This window comes from Poeciliopsis prolifica, unplaced genomic scaffold, assembly GCF_027474105.1.
Source record: "Poeciliopsis prolifica strain line A6 unplaced genomic scaffold, Auburn_PproV2 SCAFFOLD106, whole genome shotgun sequence".
In the NCBI taxonomy this organism is placed as follows: Eukaryota; Metazoa; Chordata; class Actinopteri; order Cyprinodontiformes; family Poeciliidae; genus Poeciliopsis; species Poeciliopsis prolifica.
In genome coordinates, this window is record NW_026562481.1 from 334,472 (window position 1) to 353,030 (window position 18,559).

Consider the following 18,559-nt stretch of genomic DNA (forward strand, 5'->3'; position numbering starts at 1 on the left):
TTTTTACAAGTGAAAAATGGAACAAATTTCCTTTAGTTGGTTCTATAACAGATTATTTTATTTTGAAGAGTGGAGTTGCAGCTCCACATAAATTCAGTTTAAAGGACTGAAAGTTGCAAAGGTCGCTGATCCCCTGACTTTCAGTAACATTTCTTTGCAGATTTCAACAAATTGTGGAGTTTTCAAGCCTTGTTGGTCAGAAACAATTTTAATAAATTCTACCATGTGGATCCAACTCTTGTTTTTCTAAATCCTTGCAGTTATGTGTTGTATGATCATCTCTCCCTGTAGAATCTCATATTTTATGGTTTCTGTATAAAAAAGTCCCTGAAATTAGACAACAGATGAAACCAGTTTAATTGGATCTTCAGGTCTGTTAATCGCCTTTTGTTTCAGTTTTTGATCCATAAACATCCAACTTGACACAGTTTGACATAAACAGCCTGTTTTCTCTGCCTGGTTATCGCTACACCTTCTGTGGCATGTTGGGAAATGTAGTTTGTCCTTTCGGAAGATCAAAATCTCAAACTAGCAAATATATCGACTGTAATCATTTAGTCATTTTTAAATAAAGTAATAAAACTGTATTAAGTCTTCTATCAGTATTTCAAGTTAATTTTATTATGTGACCAGAAAGTAGAGATTTTTTTTATGTAAACAGTAACTACATCTCCCATGATTCAGTGCGGTCGCGCCGCTGGTGCGGACGTGTTTGACAGTTATTGAAAAATGGGGTTTGGAAGTGAAACGAAGTGACGGTTAAATTCAGATTTTCTGCCTAAAGGTTACAGATTTAGAAATTATTATGAAGTTGGTAATTTTTTGCGAACATTTAAACATTGATGTGTTTTTAAAATAACAAAGCGACTAAACGAACAACAGGACGTGGAATACATAGATTATTATAGATGTTTATTCATTGTAAGTCAATATTCCGTTTAAATATTTAATGCTTCGACTGAAACTTGTTTACTTTTAATTTTGTAAAATAATTTTAAACAGTTCGGCGCCGAGCAAAGATCTTTCAGTTCGAAGCGGTTGGACAGCGGAGTGGAGCGTCTTGTCAATAAACTATCTTTGAAGCTAGCTGAGGAGCTACGGCTAACCGCAGGCAGCGGACCCGGGCAGCTGAGCTCCTGATCCGGGATGATGCCAGGCGACAGCACCATGACTTCCATCGTCCAGAGAATAGCCCGCCAGCTCTGCTCACCTTCAGGAACCCGCCGGGACTCGGGGAGGAGAGCGGAAAGACCTTCGTGGAGAACCACGGTAAGCTGAAGAGCCTGATGACGGAAGTCCGAGCGGCGGACCTGAAGCTCGTCCCGCGGAGAGCCGAGGACAGCGCGCCGCGGCCGAACCCGTACCACCACGGAGTGCCGCCGGTCACCTACATGCACATCTGCGAGACGGACCAGTTCAGCATGGGGGTATTCCTGCTGAAGAGCGGCGCCTCCATCCCGCTGCACGACCACCCGGGCATGCACGGCGTGCTCAAAGTCCTCTACGGGAAGGTCAGGATCAGCTGCTTCGACCGGCTGGAGCGGCACGGCGGCGGGACGGCGCCGCCGCCGCTGTCCCCGGCGCAGATGGGCGCTCTGCGGCGCTCCGTGCTGCGCTCCTCCGCCGAATACACCGAGGAGAGCGGGCCCTGCGTCCTCTCCCCGGACCGGGACAACCTTCACCAGATCGACGCGGTGGACGGGCCGACGGCGTTCATGGATATTCTGGCCCCGCCGTACGACCCGGACGACGGCAGGGACTGCCACTACTACCAGGTTCTGACCAGTTCGGAACCGAACTCCGCGGACGGCAAAGAGAAGGAAGTGTGGCTCATGGAGGTCTCCCAGCCGCCCCACTTCTGGTGCGGAGGGGAGCCGTACCCCGGCCCGGAGGTCCACCTGTGATCCGCCCGGACCGGACCGGGTCAAATGGACCTGCGCCCGGTCCGAACCGGGCCACACTCGTTCCACTTCAGAATAAAGCTCCCCTTACAGACAATGGCTGATAAATACTTTAGAGATTCATTCCGATTTTTAGGATTCGATTCTAAGCGACTTTCAAATGAATCGATCCGTTTGAGTCGATAACTGATTGAAACAAATACGATTAAAGATCACATACCAAATCCACCTGTTTATATTTAAACATAAAGATTTTTGTGCATAAAATTCTTTTGTCACAAGTCAAAACAAAAATATAAATTATTCATAATATAATTTAAAATAAATGGACTGAAAATGATTCCTGAGCTTTTGGATCGATTCATCATTGCGATTCTCTACAGAATCATTTTTTTCTGCACCTCTAATAGAAACTTTATAAACACTAAAAGAGTCATTAATAACTGTTTATTGTTGAGGGTGAATTTGAGACTGCATGCTAAATAAAACATCTATAAATGCTTATTGTGCAAAGGATTTATGTCTGAAATGTTTAGTATAATAACTAGATTAGATATATTAAGGGCACTTTTTCTCCTTATTGCCTGTAATTAATGGTTTATAGATAGTAATTAACATATCTATGAAATATTTCTCAGCCATCTGTAAACAGGAGCCTCGTTGTAAAGTGGTTCTATTGTTCAAATGAAACTGACTCAGAATGTGATTTTCCTGCAGGCCGTCAGTCATTAATCTGCTGCTCCAGAGCTGGACTTTATGACACGCTTTATTTTTAGTAATAATTAAACAACACACCAGAGGAGACATTTGCTGCTCTGTAATTGAACATTTTCAGACCAGGAGAGATGAATTAACATCAGTTTTCCTTCTGGCATCACGAACATCCTGCTCTCTGCAGTTTGCGCTCTGATTTATCCGTCTGTCTGATTGGTTTCTGTTCATTCTGGGGTTTGCATGAAGGATGCAGCTTTGCATCAAGTAATCTGTAGCCGCCGACTCGTCTTCCTGCGTTCAGCCGCAGAAAGAAAGTCCAGATTTCTCCCGTCGTCTGGACTCTGCGGTTTTTCTCTCTGAGATTCTCAGGGAACCTGGATGTGATGTTTGCTGCATTAAATCAAACCTTTGAGATTCTGCTGGGGTCGTTTTGTGGATCTGCAGGTTAAATAAAAGTAATCTACATGGTTCGGTCTCATGGTTTTAAGCTGTGCAGAACAAATAAAAAGTCCAGTTTTCAAAGTTCACTAAATGATGTGAGAGGTCGCTGCTGCCACCGTGTGGCGGAGGAGGGAACAGGAAGCAGATGAATGAGTTGATAACTGACAGACTTATGTTGTTTGATCAATATTTGATGAACAGATTGAAGAGATTTTTCTGCAGCTGTTCCCCATTTAGGGAAGTGGATCAAAACTTTGATTATAAATCACCGAGACATTTGAAATCTGCCCTCATAAAAATCCCGTCAGGGCTTTAAGCAGCTAAAATTCATCATAAAATAAGTTTTTGCCCGATTTAGATCCTAAAAACTCAAATAAAAGCAGAACAGGAAAATCTAACATTGACATGTAGAAACAGCCTCAGCTTTTCTTCTGCTCTCCATCAGTTCGGTGTGAAGCTGATCTGATGATTCATTTTGAATAAAGTTACCAAAATTTGCTCAGTTTTTTTTCACAGAATTTGAACCGGCTGAAGCTGCTCTTTATTCTCAGTGAAAAATATTTTTAATACAGTTAAAAATATTTTCCTCTGAGTGTTGTTCCGTCAGAAAATGGGTTTTTTAGTGATTTGATTTATGATTTCAGTTCAAGTCTTAATCTAAACTGAAAACCTGCAGGGTGTTCTTGTCCAGGCTGTAAACGGGTCTCTTACAGGATAACTAACATTAGAACTAATATTAGTTCTACTAATAGAACTAATATTAGTTCTACTAATAGAACTCTGGAGATCTTCAGGTTCAGGCTGTTGATTCAGTGGACCAGGCAGACATCTGAAACGTCCCTCAGGACTGTGAACCTCTGCCTGTTTGTCACCAGATATGGTGCAACATTAAGTTGTTGGGTTTTCCTCCATTCACTCTGTGAGTCTCTCCTGTACCGAACCGCACCAGCCGGTGCCACACCGCTGAGCGGAAGCAAGGCCGTAACTGTTCACTGTGTTCAAACTGCAGGAACATGCAGGGCTGAGTGTGACTTTCTGAGCTGATAGTGAAGCTCAGACATTCAGATGCCTGCAAGCTTCCTGTAGTTCATGATCAGCGTTCAGTGAGGAAGCGGCAGACTGCCTCCACCATGACGCCTTCTCTACTCATCTGGTAAGTCGTCTACAGACTGTTCACTGACTGGGACTTTCACACTATGATACCTGCAAATACCTCATCTGTCCAGGAAGATCTACACAAGCAGAGATTCAGGAAGAAACAGCAACCAGTAGGTTCCACTTGGGGACTAGAGGATTGGGAGGACTAGAGGACTGGGGGTCTGGAGGACTGGAGGACTAGAGGACTGGAGGACTGGGGACTGGAGCATTGGGGGACTGGAGGACTGGGGGGGACTGGAGGACTGGGGGACTGGAGCATTGGGGGACTAGAGGACTGGAGGACTAGAGGACTGGGGGACTGGAGGACTGGGGGACTGGAGGACTGGGGGACTGGGGGACTGGAGGACTGGGGTCTGGAGGACTGGGGGACTGGAGGACTAGAGGACTGGAGGACTGGGGGACTGGAGGACTAGAGGACGGGGGACTGGAGGACTAGAGGACTGGGGGACTGGAGCATTGGGGGACTGGAGGACTGGGGGACTGGAGGACTGGGGGACTGGAGGACTGGGGGACCGGAGGACTGGGGGACTGGAGGACTGGGGGACTGGAGGACTAGAGGACTGGGGGACTGGAGGACTGGGGGACTGGAGCATTGGAGGACTGGGGGACTGGAGGACTGGGGGACTAGAGGACTGGAGGACTGGGGGACTGGAGGACCGGAGGACTAGAGGACTGGGGGACTGGAGCTCAACACCTGAGCGGTGGAGGTCAGTAGTTAGAAACATGAGTTATTTTACCCTGCAGGTATCCTGGTATCTAGAATCACAATGTGAATAAACCCCTTTACGTTCAGACCACCAGAAGGTACTGAACCCATGTCTCTGATAGGAACCATCTGGGCGTTTGCTCAGAGCAGCATTAAAAACGGGGGCGAACTGGAAAAAGAGATAAAACATGGAACATTTTCCTTTTTCTTTTGTTCATGTTCTGCAGCAGGAACTGCATCCTGGTGCTGAGCAGATCCACCTCAGACTGTTCAGACTCTCATCATTCTCTGCATTTCACTGCTGATGTGTTTCCTGTACCTGGACAGTACAGGAAACACTTCAGTACCTGTCTGAACATGCACTGTAGATACCCCAGATGTCCTCTACGGTGTAAACTTTCTCTAAAATTACTCATCAGTGATCTGTAAGCCCAGTTTCCATCTGTTACCCTGAAGGCCCCATGCTGAGTGATGGACCGGGTCCAGTTGTCTCTGGTTTCCCCCCAGTGCAACCAGAACCAAATCGGTTTTGGTTCAGAAACAACAAATCACCAGAACCTCCTGAACAAAAAACCAACATTTATTTGCATCATCAACAAGAAGCTGCTTTAGTGCTCGTCACGTTTGCATAAGAACTCTGTTTGGACTCTGACTTCTACATTCATCAGGTAAAACGTGGAGTCGGATCATCCTTCCAGTTCCCTTCCTGAGCAAAGAACTGAAACATTCAGCATCCAGAGGCTGAACCACCTGAGCTGCTGGAGGATGATGTGTCCAGTCTGGGCTGTTTGGATCCCTGAGCATCAGAACCCAGACAGGAAGGTCCTGGACCAGAACCCGAGTCTCTTCTAGCTGCTCAATCTATTCTGTCATAAACTAAACTTTCTGCTCACTTTGCAGATCAAGTTCATAAATAACGAGATGATTTTAGCAAAAAACGACATTTTCTGTGAGATCATTAGGAGGCGGAGGATCTTTTCTCCTTCTGCCGCAGGTGGATCTTCATGTGCCGCCGCCGCTCATCGCTGCGTGCAAAACTTCCTCCCGCACTGTTCGCAGGAGAACGGTTTCTCCCCGGTGTGCGTGCGGATGTGCGTGGTGAGGTGGTCGCTGCGGCTGAAGTTGCGCATGCAGATGCGGCACTGGAAGGGCTTGTGGCCGGTGTGGATGCGCAGGTGTCGGCTCAGCTCGTCGGACCGGGAGAAGCGCCGGTCGCAGCTCTCGCGGGGCACGGGTACGGCCGCTGGTGGACCGGCGTCTTGCTCGGCCGGTTCGGGTACTTCCGGGGTCTCAGGATGGGCCTGAGCGGGAGGTTCTGGTGGGTGGAGAACGCTGCGGACATCGGGCCCTCCACGGCCGCGGGTGGCGCGGCCAGCGTAAAGTTCCTGATGGTGTTGAGCGGCGTGAGCGGCGGCGGCACCCTGAGCGGGTCCAGCGGGTACGGGAGAGACTTCCGGTCCGGGAAGGCCGACTGGAGGTCCCGCTGGCAGCTCTGCTGGTAGAAGCCGCCGTACTCGGGCATGATGGACAGCAGCGCGGGGCCGTCCGCGCCGGGTTTGGGTGCGGAACTGTAGTGCTGTGGGGGGTGGTAGGACCCGGAGCAGGTGGGCGGCGCCAGGTATCCCGAGGCGGACTGGTCCTGGTACATCTCCCCGCTGCAGGAGTAGGACGGGGCGGGGTGGGGGTGCGCGTACATGTGGCTGATGTCCGGGGCCGTGCGCCATGCCGCCTCCTCCTCCAGGTGCGTAAATATCCGGCGCGGACCCGGGCTCCGGCGCGGCTGCGGAGATGTCAGCGCTGACCACGTTGACGGGGTCTCCCGGTGCCCACGGCGCTCCTGCCCCCCTGGAGTCCACGGAGAACCGCCCGGTGAACGTGCGTAAAGTGGCCGCGTACTGCGCCAGATCTCCGTGGGTCTGCAGCTCAGGTGAGCTCCTCCCCTGGAACAGCAGCTCACCTGGAAAACACAGAAAAGAGGCGTTAAGCTCAGCAGCTGAGGCGCTCTGCCGCAGCCAGGTGCGTCAGCTCACCGCCTCCATCCTCCTCTCCCACCGGCTCCTCCTTGAATACGGTCAGCCGCCCCTCCGCCGTGTCCGCCACCGCTCAGAGACGCAGAAACTCCCTCCAGCAGAACCTTCGCGCTCATGCCGAGGATCTTCAGCCTGGTTCCTAACACCGTGTCCCGCGGCGCCGCTAGCGGCTCTCGGCGGTTCCCCTCATGCTGCCGCTAACCCCGCTCCTCTCTCCGCCTCTGCTCGTTTTAACGGCTCCCACGCGGCTCACGACGCTTATAAAGGGGCTCTCTGGGTGTCCCTTGACGTCACTGACCAAATATGGACTTGGCCTTAAAAAAATGAGGGAACTCCAGAAATAGTGCAGCGGAGCCGCGATGAGGCGATTATTACAAATCAAAAGATCAAAGCGTGGAGATCAAAATGAGACTTTCAGTCACGAATTTATTATTTATTCCCAAACATCATCACGCATCATGTTCACCATTTCCTTCAGGGGAAAATGAGATGCGGGATTCGGAATTCCGGCCGCGGTGTCTCCATAAAAGGTCCTCCGGTGAGGCGGCGGGAGCTCCGGCTGCTTATATGGCCGCTATCCGGCGGAGCGGAGCCAGCGGAGCGGGGCCAGCGGGGCCCACACACCGGCGGCAGGGAGCGGCTGGAGGCCGGCTGAAGCCCGAGACATCCATCCATCTGATCATCCATCTGATCATCCATCCAACTGATTATCCATCCAACCATCATGCCAAAAGTCCACAATTAAGGTGGCCTAGTCAAAGTCTAATCTAACAGGTTTTCATCCTGAATCTGATTCCGATGAGTTTCTATCGCTGTGATAAAAACTCATCTGAATCCAGAAATGTTTTAGAAACTGAACTGGTTGGTTTTTATATTTTATATTAATAAATTAAATCATGATTTGAAGCTGCAGTTTGATTTTGCTCCGGTTCTCTTTGATGTTTGTTGCATTTCATGTCTGAAGGTTTTCCCAGAATGTTTCCCCTAGTGGCTGCTGGAGGAACTGCCCACTCTTCCTCTGCTGTTTTCTCCTACTGCTCTCCTCCTGAATCATCTGCAGCTACAACTTCTCTCTTCTCTCCGGTTCTGGTGCTGGTTCTGGTTCTGTTGCAGGTTTCTTCCTGTTACAATGGATCTGTGCTGTTCTGGAGTCCAGATCTGACTGAATATCTCGAAGCTGATCCAGTTACATCCTTGCCGTCTCAGAACGTCCCACTGACCGCACCGGACCTTCATCCTGAGCCGTCATCATCATTCTGAGGGCCACAAACGGCCCCGAGCCACACTTTGGACACCCTGATCTAGAAGTCATCCCATAATACCAAAACTGCATGTTTTCAAGATGGAATAAATGCTTATTACACAAAAATGACCAAAAAAGAGAAAAACCTAAAATCTTGCAGGTTTCCATAGCATGATGCTGCCACTGCCGTGCTTCACTACTGGAGGACTTTTATTGTTTCCTTGTTTTATCATTTTAGGAGATCAAATTTCAGGAGTCTGTCCACATCGGCACGCCGCACTGTTCAGATTTTAACTGGTGTCTCCAGTTCAGTGTGAATCTGAGAGCAGGAGACTCTGCAGCCTTTCAACGCCCACAGATCCAAAAATGTTGCTGTGCATTGTGGCTGTGTGGCGAGCCGCCCACCCTGTGGCAGATGGGGGTTTGGTAGCAGCACACATACACACACACACACACACACACACACTCAGTGCAGTGAATGGAGTCAGAAAACACACCCGATCTGACGTGTAAACCTCCCACACACTCCGGTTGCTCTGCAGCAAACAAACTGGATCTGCTCTCCCGTTCCTGTCAGGTTCTGCTGCAGCTCATCTTTATTTTCCGCTCTCCGCGTCTCCGTGGGGACGGCGCCCGCGTCCACCCTTCGCCCACGCTCCTGCGGGCCGCCGGGGCTCTGGGGGGTTTGTGGTTTTGTGTGGAGCGGCTCTGGGTGTCAGCCGGGGGTCCGGCGGCCCGGCAGAACCCGCCGCGCCGATTAATCATCTGTCATCTCGGGGTTTTTGTTAATATGGATCTTTGTCTTCGTCTTCGGCCGCAGCTCTCCGCCTGCTGCCCCTTTAACATTTTTACAAACAGAAAAACAGACAGAAACGCAGCAAAGCGCAGGTTTTAAGGTGGAACCTGCAGCAGCTGTCGAGCCGCCGTGACCTTTGAGGCCTCAGCTTGACCTCGTGTTCAAACTGTTCCCAGTTCTTTACCATCTGATCTCAACCTGCATGTTTTGCTCTCACTGCCAGATTCTGATGTTTTCATCCAGTTTAAAAGACGCTGCAGATCTGAATCTTCATAAAACGAAAACAAATCCTTATTTGTGGGTCGGATCCGTCGTCTGAAGTCGTTCCGGCCTTTTTTAGAAGCAGCTTCCCTGCGTGGGTTCAGAGCCGAAGCCGGAGCTGTAGGAGGCGGTGAGTCACGGTGGAGGGAAAACCTGCTCCAGTTTACACTTCAGACCTGGATTATTGCTCTGGTTTGCTCCCAGTTTGTGGGAATGAACTGGTTTAGTGCTGGTTTTGATTTCCTGGATTATTCCTGGATTATTCCTGGATTATTCCTGGATTATTCCTGGTGGAGTCGGATCGTTGCCGATCGACTCTGGTTGCATATTCATGTGACAGTATTGACTGCTGGGGGTCGGATCATAGACTGGAGGATCTGCATGAATGAGAGGCTTCAGAACCAGAACCAGGCCCAGATTATTAACCTCTGGACAGACTCTGGTTCTGATGGTTCTGATGGTTCTGATGGGTCAGAACAAAGAACCGGAGGAGTTCTGGTGGATGAAACAGAACAACTTCTGGTTTTAAGAAGCCAAAACACAAAATATTCTTAACAAAAGTGTTTTTACTTTAGCTAGGAGATTTTAAGTGTTTAAATTTCAACATAAGTTTCATTTTTCACTTTAAACTTTAAACCAACAGAAAAACAAACGAGTGAAACTCTGCAGATCAAACTGAGTTAAACACTGAAAGCTTCCAGTTTCCCTGCAGGAATCTGGAAACAAAATGAACATGGAAAACAGCAAATAAGATAAAAATATAATATTTGTAATTTAATGCATTATTTACAAAATTTGTTTTTAATGCAATAGATTTAAAACCTTTAAAATATAGATTTTGTTTTCTATATTTTTTCTGATTTTTTTTACTTTTTGTCTCATTTTCCATTTTATTCTAGAAATTGGTCAAAATGTCTTTTTGTAAATCTGTTATTTATAAATTTATATCTGCAGTTAAAACTTTGTTTGATCGTCCTTCCACTGCCAGACCATGAATATATAAAATAAACTTATTTTATGTTGATAAAGTTCAGATTTTCATCTCTAAAAGAATAAATTAAACCAAACAAAAAAGAACAAAGCAGAAAAACATGAAGGTTTTCCTTTACTGCTTTATAGTCCAGTAAATATGAGGAATATTCACTTTTTCATGTTTGTATTTAATCATAAACAACTAAATAAATTAAAAAAAACATTTCCCCATAATTAACTAAATATTTCATATTTTCTCTGAAAATTCCTACAAATAAAGTTTCATTAATGATGAAACGTTTCATTTTCAGAGAATAACTGATGATTTTTCATCCTTTTAGCATCGTTTTATTTGAAAATCGTTCAAAGCTGCAGGGTAAAAAAGGCTCTTTGGGTTTTTAAAGACGCCGTGAAGCAGAACCAAGAACTGAAAGCTGGATCTCCAGATCAAATGTAAAAGGATCGAACATATGAAGCGTTTTAAAGCTTCATATTCACATAAATCTGTTTCTGCAGCAAACTAATGTCAGAAATTCAAATTCCCCATTTTTACAGTGAAACATGTTAAAAACCAAGAACTAGAAAGTGAATTTTAACTGAGAATCTTCAACATTTCAATTTTCTTTTGTCTTTCTTGGAATTTTGCAGTTTGAATAAAACTTTTAAATGTTTCAGTTTAAACCGAATTAAACTGACAAAAACTTCAAAAATAAGTGAATAATCATCATGAAAATCATCTTTAAATTTAAGTAAAATTTTTGTTCCTCCAAACTGAAACTAAAAGGAATGTGAAAATGTTAACATTTCTGTGCAGAAGCGTAATCTGAGAGAAGCTGAAGGAAAACGTTCGACGTTGATCCGTTTCTCAGAAATGAATAAAAAAACAAACAATAAAACAACTTTAGTGATGAAGATGGCCTGTGGTCTTCCTCCTGCATTTCCTGATCCTTAAACTTGAAGCAATTAAAAGTAAAAAAGCCTAAAAAATTCTTCTTTTAATTCTTAGTCTCCCATTTTTATGAGGGAACAAATTCAATAACTTTAATTTATTTATGCATGAATGTTTTCATTTAATGAACTTTCTTTATTGAATCAAATACTAAATACTAAAATTATTTCCAGGACTTCATTTATTCATATTAAGGTTTAAAAATCAAGAACTAAAAGTGGATTTTAAATCTAAATCTTCCAGCTGAGACATCAGAGCAACGATTTCATCTCAAATTTGAACAAAGGCTTCAAATTAATGAAGATGATCAAAAAAGGAATAAAAAATATTTTCAAAAAACAAAGTATAAAAACTTTTGTTTGGATTATTTGTCACATAATAATAATTTATTAATCATAGTTACAATATAGAGGTTAACAGATAATTTGCTTGTTTTTCTGATTTTGAATTAAACTCCAATAAAACTATTTTATGTTTTTCAGGAACTTTGCAGTTTAAAGTTTCGTTTAAAGCTGTAAGTTATTAAATCTGTAACAGAAAAATGAAAACACATTTTTAAAAAATGCAGGAAAATGCAAAATATTGATTCTGTCGCGTTTTGAGCTTCATTTCTGCTTTGTCCTGAACTTTCATTCCATGAAATTAAAAAAGCTCCAAGGCTGAAGAATTTATGCATTTTATTATATTTTATCCACTTCTCACTACAGAGATATTAAACTGGAGGAGAATTTTTACTCAAAATGTTCCAGTTTTGACTTCCGTCTTTGAAATGCAGAGTTTTCTAAATCTCCTCCTTTTGTCTTTTTGTGAGAAAAAGCAGCTAAAAATGATAAATGAATGTTTTTATTTCCGTTTTTCATTCAGGATAAAGGATCAAAACTGATTCCAAATGACTTGGGAAACAAAGAAACAGATGAAAACACAAAGCAGCTTATTTACAGATGGAAATATTCCTGAAGGAAAACGATTTTCTGCTTTTTCTGCTTCATGTTTGAATATTTCTGCAGCTTTAATGGACCTGAAAACACGGAGAGCAGCATTCATTCATTCCTTCGTGTTTCCAACCAAAGAGTCACCATGAAGTTGCAGAAATGAACTAAAACTCAAACTTGCAGGTTACATTTTTCATTTTCTGCACCAAACTGAACGTTGCAGATTCTGATGTTTTCCTGCACATTTCAGAACAAATGAATCTCGTTTCAGAGTCTCAGAGATGAAACCTGCTGCCGTTTTCTTTCTCCTCCACTTGAAGGTTTTCTGACCCAAACGTGAGAAAAGATGGGCTCTGGCCGGACTCACCGCTTTTGGGCGCCTGGGAGAAGACGAAGGCTTCAGGAGAGGAAGACGAGGAGCTCCTCTTCGTCGCCCAGAAGTTACCCGCTCCTCTGGATCTCTGGATCTGCGGCTCGGCCCGGCAGGACGGGGTGAAAAGAGGGTCCATCCGGGTCCTGAGTGGGCTGCCGATCACAAAAAGACTCAGAGAGGCTGGGAACGAGTGGGGAGGGAGGGAACAATGCCGTTCCCACCTCAGTTTGCTGCCACCCTCGCAGTTAAAATAGTTATGGAAATGAGGCGGACAGAACCTCCTGCAACCTGGAGGCGTTGCTTTCTGCTGGACGGAAAACATCCACCATCTTCCTTCAGGCCTGGCCTAGTTCAAGCAAATCCACCCTGGAAGCAGGCTGCAGTATGCTAAAAGAAGTCTCCAAAAACCTTAAAGGTCATCCTGACTCAGACGGCAGACTCTGACTCGAGCTGATATGAAGTCAGAGACACAGATGTAGCATTAATGCAAAGAAACTGATTTTCTAAAAACCTCAAGATCTTCCTGAAAAACGATGTTAAAGCCGAGTTTGACAACGATTCCAGGATCCAGATACCAACAGTGGAGCACGGAGGAGGAGGAGTCATGGCTGGGGAACAGCTTCAGAACTCTGGGTCTGGACCTTCACAGACACATAAAGACAGTTACAAAGTCGGCCTTCCATCAGCTGCAGAACGTTTCCAGGATACATAAAAGATCTGCTGCAGTTGGATCGACCTGGAGACCGCTCTAGTTCTGGTTCTGGTTCTGGTTCTGGTTCTGGTTCTGGTTCTGGTTCTACCTCTGGCTCTGGTTCTGGTTCTGGTTCTGGTTCTACCTCTGGCTCTGGTTCTGGCTCTGGTTCTGGTTCTGGTTCTGGTTCTACCTCTGGCTCTGGTTCTGGTTCTGGTTCTACCTCTGGTTCTGGCTCTGGTTCTGGTTCTGGTTCTGGTTCTGGTTCTACCTCTGGCTCTAGTTCTGGTTCTGGTTCTGGTTCTACCTCTGGCTCTGGTTCTGGCTCTGGTTCTGGTTCTGGTTCTGGTTCTACCTCTGGCTCTGGTTCTGGTTCTGGTTCTACCTCTGGTTCTGGTTCTGGTTCTGGTTCTGGCTCTGGTTCTGGTTCTGGTTCTGGTTCTGGCTCTGGTTCTGGTTCTGGTTCTGGCTCTGGTTCTGGTTCTGGCTCTGGCTCTGGTTCTGGCTCTGGTTCTGGTTCTGGTTCTGGTTCTGGCTCTGGTTCTACCTCTGGCTCTGGTTCTGGTTCTGGTTCTGGTTCTACCTCTGGTTCTGGTTCTACCTCTGGCTCTGGTTCTGGTTCTGGTTCTGGTTCTACTCTGGTTCTGGTTCTGGTTCTACCTCTGGTTCTGGTTCTGGTTCTGGTTCTACCTCTGGTTCTGGTTCTGGTTCTGGTTCTACCTCTGGCTCTGGTTCTGGCTCTGGTTCTGGTTCTAGCTCTGGCTCTGGTTCTGGCTCTGGTTCTGGTTCTGGCTCTGGGTCTGGCTCTGGTTCTGGTTCTGGTTCTGGTTCTACCTCTGGCTCTGGTTCTGGCTCTGGCTCTGGTTCTGGTTCTGGTTCTACCTCTGGTTCTGGCTCTGGTTCTGGTTCTGGTTCTGGCTCTGGTTCTGGTTCTGGCTCTGGCTCTGGTTCTGGTTCTGGCTCTGGTTCTGGTTCTGGTTCTGGCTCTGGTTCTGGTTCTGGCTCTGGTTCTGGTTCTGGTTCTGGTTCTGGTTCTGGCTCTGGTTCTGGCTCTGGTTCTGGTTCTGGTTCTGGTTCTACCTCTGGCTCTGGTTCTGGTTCTGGTTCTGGTTCTGGTTCTGGCTCTGGTTCTGGTTCTGGTTCTGGCTCTGGTTCTGGTTCTGGTTCTGGTTCTGGTTCTGGCTCTGGTTCTGGTTCTGGTTCTGGCTCTGGTTCTGGTTCTGGTTCTGGCTCTGGTTCTACCTCTGGTTCTGGTTCTGGTTCTGGTTCTGGTTCTACCTCTGGCTCTGGCTCTGGTTCTGGTTCTGGTTCTGGTTCTGGTTCTGGTTCTACCTCTGGCTCTGGTTCTGGTTCTGGCTCTGGTTCTGGTTCTGGTTCTGGTTCTGGTTCTGGTTCTGGTTCTGGTTCTGGTTCTACCTCTGGCTCTGGTTCTGGTTCTGGCTCTGGTTCTGGTTCTGGTTCTGGTTCTGGTTCTACCTCTGGCTCTGGCTCTGGTTCTGGTTCTGGTTCTGGTTCTGGTTCTACCTCTGGCTCTGGCTCTGGTTCTGGTTCTGGTTCTGGCTCTGGTTCTGGTTCTACCTCTGGCTCTGGTTCTGGTTCTGGTTCTGGCTCTGGTTCTGGTTCTGGCTCTGGTTCTGGTTCTGGTTCTGGTTCTACCTCTGGCTCTGGTTCTGGTTCTGGTTCTGGTTCTACCTCTGGCTCTGGCTCTGGTTCTGGTTCTACCTCTGGCTCTGGTTCTGGTTCTGGTTCTGGTTCTGGTTCTACCTCTGGCTCTGGTTCTGGCTCTGGTTCTGGTTCTACCTCTGGCTCTGGTTCTGGTTCTGGTTCTGGCTCTGGTTCTGGTTCTGGTTCTGGCTCTGGTTCTGGTTCTGGTTCTGGTTCTGGTTCTACCTCTGGCTCTGGCTCTGGTTCTGGTTCTGGTTCTGGTTCTGGTTCTACCTCTGGCTCTGGCTCTGGTTCTGGTTCTGGTTCTGGTTCTGGTTCTACCTCTGGCTCTGGTTCTGGCTCTGGTTCTGGTTCTACCTCTGGCTCTGGTTCTGGTTCTGGTTCTGGTTCTGGTTCTGGTTCTACCTCTGGCTCTGGTTCTGGCTCTGGTTCTGGTTCTACCTCTGGCTCTGGTTCTGGTTCTGGCTCTGGTTCTGGTTCTGGTTCTGGTTCTGGTTCTACCTCTGGCTCTGGTTCTGGTTCTGGTTCTGGTTCTGGTTCTACCTCTGGCTCTGGTTCTGGCTCTGGTTCTGGTTCTACCTCTGGCTCTGGTTCTGGTTCTGGTTCTGGCTCTGGTTCTGGTTCTGGTTCTGGCTCTGGTTCTGGTTCTGGTTCTGGTTCTGGTTCTACCTCTGGCTCTGGCTCTGGTTCTGGTTCTGGTTCTGGTTCTGGTTCTACCTCTGGCTCTGGCTCTGGTTCTGGTTCTGGTTCTGGTTCTACCTCTGGCTCTGGTTCTGGCTCTGGTTCTGGTTCTACCTCTGGCTCTGGTTCTGGTTCTGGTTCTGGCTCTGGTTCTGGTTCTGGTTCTGGCTCTGGTTCTGGTTCTGGTTCTGGTTCTGGTTCTACCTCTGGCTCTGGCTCTGGTTCTGGTTCTGGTTCTGGTTCTGGTTCTACCTCTGGCTCTGGCTCTGGTTCTGGTTCTGGTTCTGGTTCTGGTTCTGGTTCTACCTCTGGCTCTGGCTCTGGTTCTGGTTCTGGTTCTGGTTCTACCTCTGGCTCTGGTTCTGGCTCTGGTTCTGGTTCTGGCTCTGGCTCTGGTTCTACCTCTGGCTCTGGTTCTGGTTCTGGTTCTGGTTCTGGTTCTGGTTCTACCTCTGGCTCTGGTTCTGGCTCTGGTTCTGGTTCTACCTCTGGCTCTGGTTCTGGTTCTGGTTCTGGCTCTGGTTCTGGCTCTGGCTCTGGCTCTGGTTCTGGTTCTGGTTCTGGTTCTGGTTCTGGTTCTGGTTCTACCTCTGGCTCTGGTTCTGGTTCTGGTTCTGGTTCTACCTCTGGCTCTGGTTCTGGTTCTGGCTCTGGTTCTGGCTCTGGTTCTGGCTCTGGTTCTGGTTCTACCTCTGGCTCTGGTTCTGGTTCTGGTTCTGGTTCTACCTCTTGCTCTGGTTCTGGTTCTGGTTCTGGCTCTGGTTCTGGTTCTGGTTCTGGCTCTGGTTCTGGTTCTGGTTCTGGCTCTGGTTCTGGTTCTACCTCTGGCTCTGGCTCTGGTTCTGGTTCTGGCTCTGGCTCTGGTTCTACCTCTGGTTCTGGTTCTGGTTCTGGTTCTACCTCTGGTTCTGGTTCTGGCTCTGGTTCTGGTTCTGGTTCTGGCTCTGGCTCTGGCTCTGGTTCTGGCTTGGCTCTGGTTCTACCTCTGGCTCTGGTTCTGGTTCTGGTTCTGGTTCTGGTTCTACCTCTGGCTCTGGCTCTGGTTCTGGTTCTGGTTCTACCTCTGGCTCTGGTTCTGGTTCTGGTTCTGGTTCTACCTCTGGCTCTGGTTCTGGTTCTGGCTCTGGTTCTGGCTCTGGTTCTGGCTCTGGTTCTGGTTCTACCTCTGGCTCTGGCTCTGGTTCTGGTTCTGGTTCTGGTTCTACCTCTGGCTCTGGTTCTGGTTCTGGTTCTGGTTCTACCTCTGGCTCTGGCTCTGGTTCTGGTTCTGGCTCTGGTTCTGGCTCTGGTTCTGGTTCTGGTTCTGGCTCTGGTTCTGGCTCTGGTTCTGGTTCTGGTTCTGGTTCTACCTCTGGTTCTGGTTCTACCTCTGGCTCTGGTTCTGGTTCTGGTTCTGGTTCTGGCTCTGGTTCTGGCTCTGGTTCTGGCTCTGGCTCTGGTTCTGGTTCTGGTTCTGGTTCTGGCTCTGGTTCTGGCTCTGGTTCTGGTTCTGGTTCTGGTTCTACCTCTGGTTCTGGTTCTACCTCTGGCTCTGGTTCTGGTTCTGGCTCTGGTTCTGGTTCTGGTTCTGGTTCTGGCTCTGGTTCTGGTTCTGGTTCTGGTTCTACCTCTGGCTCTGGTTCTGGTTCTGGTTCTGGTTCTGGTTCTGGTTCTACCTCTGGCTCTGGTTCTGGTTCTGGCTCTGGTTCTGGCTCTGGTTCTGGTTCTACCTCTGGCTCTGGTTCTGGTTCTGGTTCTGGTTCTACCTCTGGTTCTGGTTCTGGTTCTGGTTCTGGCTCTGGTTCTGGTTCTGGTTCTGGCTCTGGTTCTGGTTCTGGTTCTGGTTCTACCTCTGGCTCTGGTTCTGGTTCTGGTTCTGGCTCTGGTTCTGGTTCTGGTTCTGGTTCTGGCTCTGGTTCTGGTTCTGGTTCTGGTTCTGGTTCTACCTCTGGCTCTGGTTCTGGTTCTGGTTCTGGCTCTGGTTCTGGTTCTGGTTCTGGTTCTGGCTCTGGTTCTGGTTCTACCTCTGGCTCTGGTTCTGGTTCTGGTTCTGGCTCTGGTTCTGGTTCTGGTTCTGGCTCTGGTTCTGGTTCTGGCTCTGGCTCTGGTTCTACCTCTGGTTCTGGTTCTGGTTCTGGTTCTACCTCTGGTTCTGGTTCTGGCTCTGGTTCTGGTTCTGGCTCTGGTTCTGGTTCTACCTCTGGCTCTGGTTCTGGTTCTGGTTCTGGTTCTGGTTCTACCTCTGGCTCTGGCTCTGGTTCTGGTTCTGGTTCTACCTCTGGCTCTGGTTCTGGTTCTGGTTCTGGTTCTACCTCTGGCTCTGGTTCTGGTTCTGGCTCTGGTTCTGGCTCTGGTTCTGGCTCTGGTTCTGGTTCTACCTCTGGCTCTGGCTCTGGTTCTGGTTCTGGTTCTGGTTCTGGCTCTGGTTCTGGTTCTGGTTCTGGTTCTACCTCTGGCTCTGGCTCTGGTTCTGGTTCTGGCTCTGGTTCTGGCTCTGGTTCTGGTTCTGGTTCTACCTCTGGCTCTGGTTCTGGCTCTGGTTCTGGTTCTGGTTCTGGCTCTGGTTCTGGCTCTGGTTCTGGTTCTGGTTCTGGCTCTGGTTCTGGCTCTGGCTCTGGTTCTGGCTCTGGTTCTGGTTCTGGTTCTGGCTCTGGTTCTGGCTCTGGTTCTGGTTCTGGTTCTGGTTCTACCTCTGGTTCTGGTTCTACCTCTGGCTCTGGTTCTGGTTCTGGTTCTGGTTCTGGCTCTGGTTCTGGCTCTGGTTCTGGCTCTGGCTCTGGTTCTGGTTCTGGTTCTGGTTCTGGCTCTGGTTCTGGTTCTGGTTCTGGTCCTGGTTCTGGCTCTGGTTCTGGTTCTTCCTCTGGTCCTGGTTCTGGCTCTGTTCTGGTTCTGGCTCTGGTTCTGGTTCTTCCTCTGGTTCTGGTTCTGGCTCTGGTTCTGGTTCTGGTTCTGGTTCTACCTCTGGTTCTGGTTCTGGCTCTGGTTCTGGTTCTGGTTCTGGTTCTGGTTCTGGTTCTACCTCTGGTTCTGGTTCTGGCTCTGGTTCTGGTTCTGGTTCTGGTTCTGG

At 48.1% G+C, this 18,559-nt stretch overlaps 1 protein-coding gene and 1 pseudogene across 1 annotated transcript; one reads left to right on the top strand and one right to left on the bottom strand.

The window, feature by feature from the left end:
* Positions 1–610: 610 nt before the first annotated feature.
* LOC129354244 (2-aminoethanethiol dioxygenase-like) lies at positions 611–3,082 on the top strand. Its single transcript, XM_055023754.1, is given in 3 exon segments — positions 611–921; positions 1,003–1,204; positions 1,207–3,082. Coding segments are annotated over 2 exon segments (756 nt in total). The 5' UTR covers positions 611–921; positions 1,003–1,146; the 3' UTR covers positions 1,905–3,082.
* Positions 3,083–5,878: 2,796 nt separating this feature from the next.
* On the bottom strand, positions 5,879–7,163 carry LOC129354239 (early growth response protein 2b-like; annotated as a pseudogene).
* Between the last annotated feature and the right edge of the window lie 11,396 nt (positions 7,164–18,559).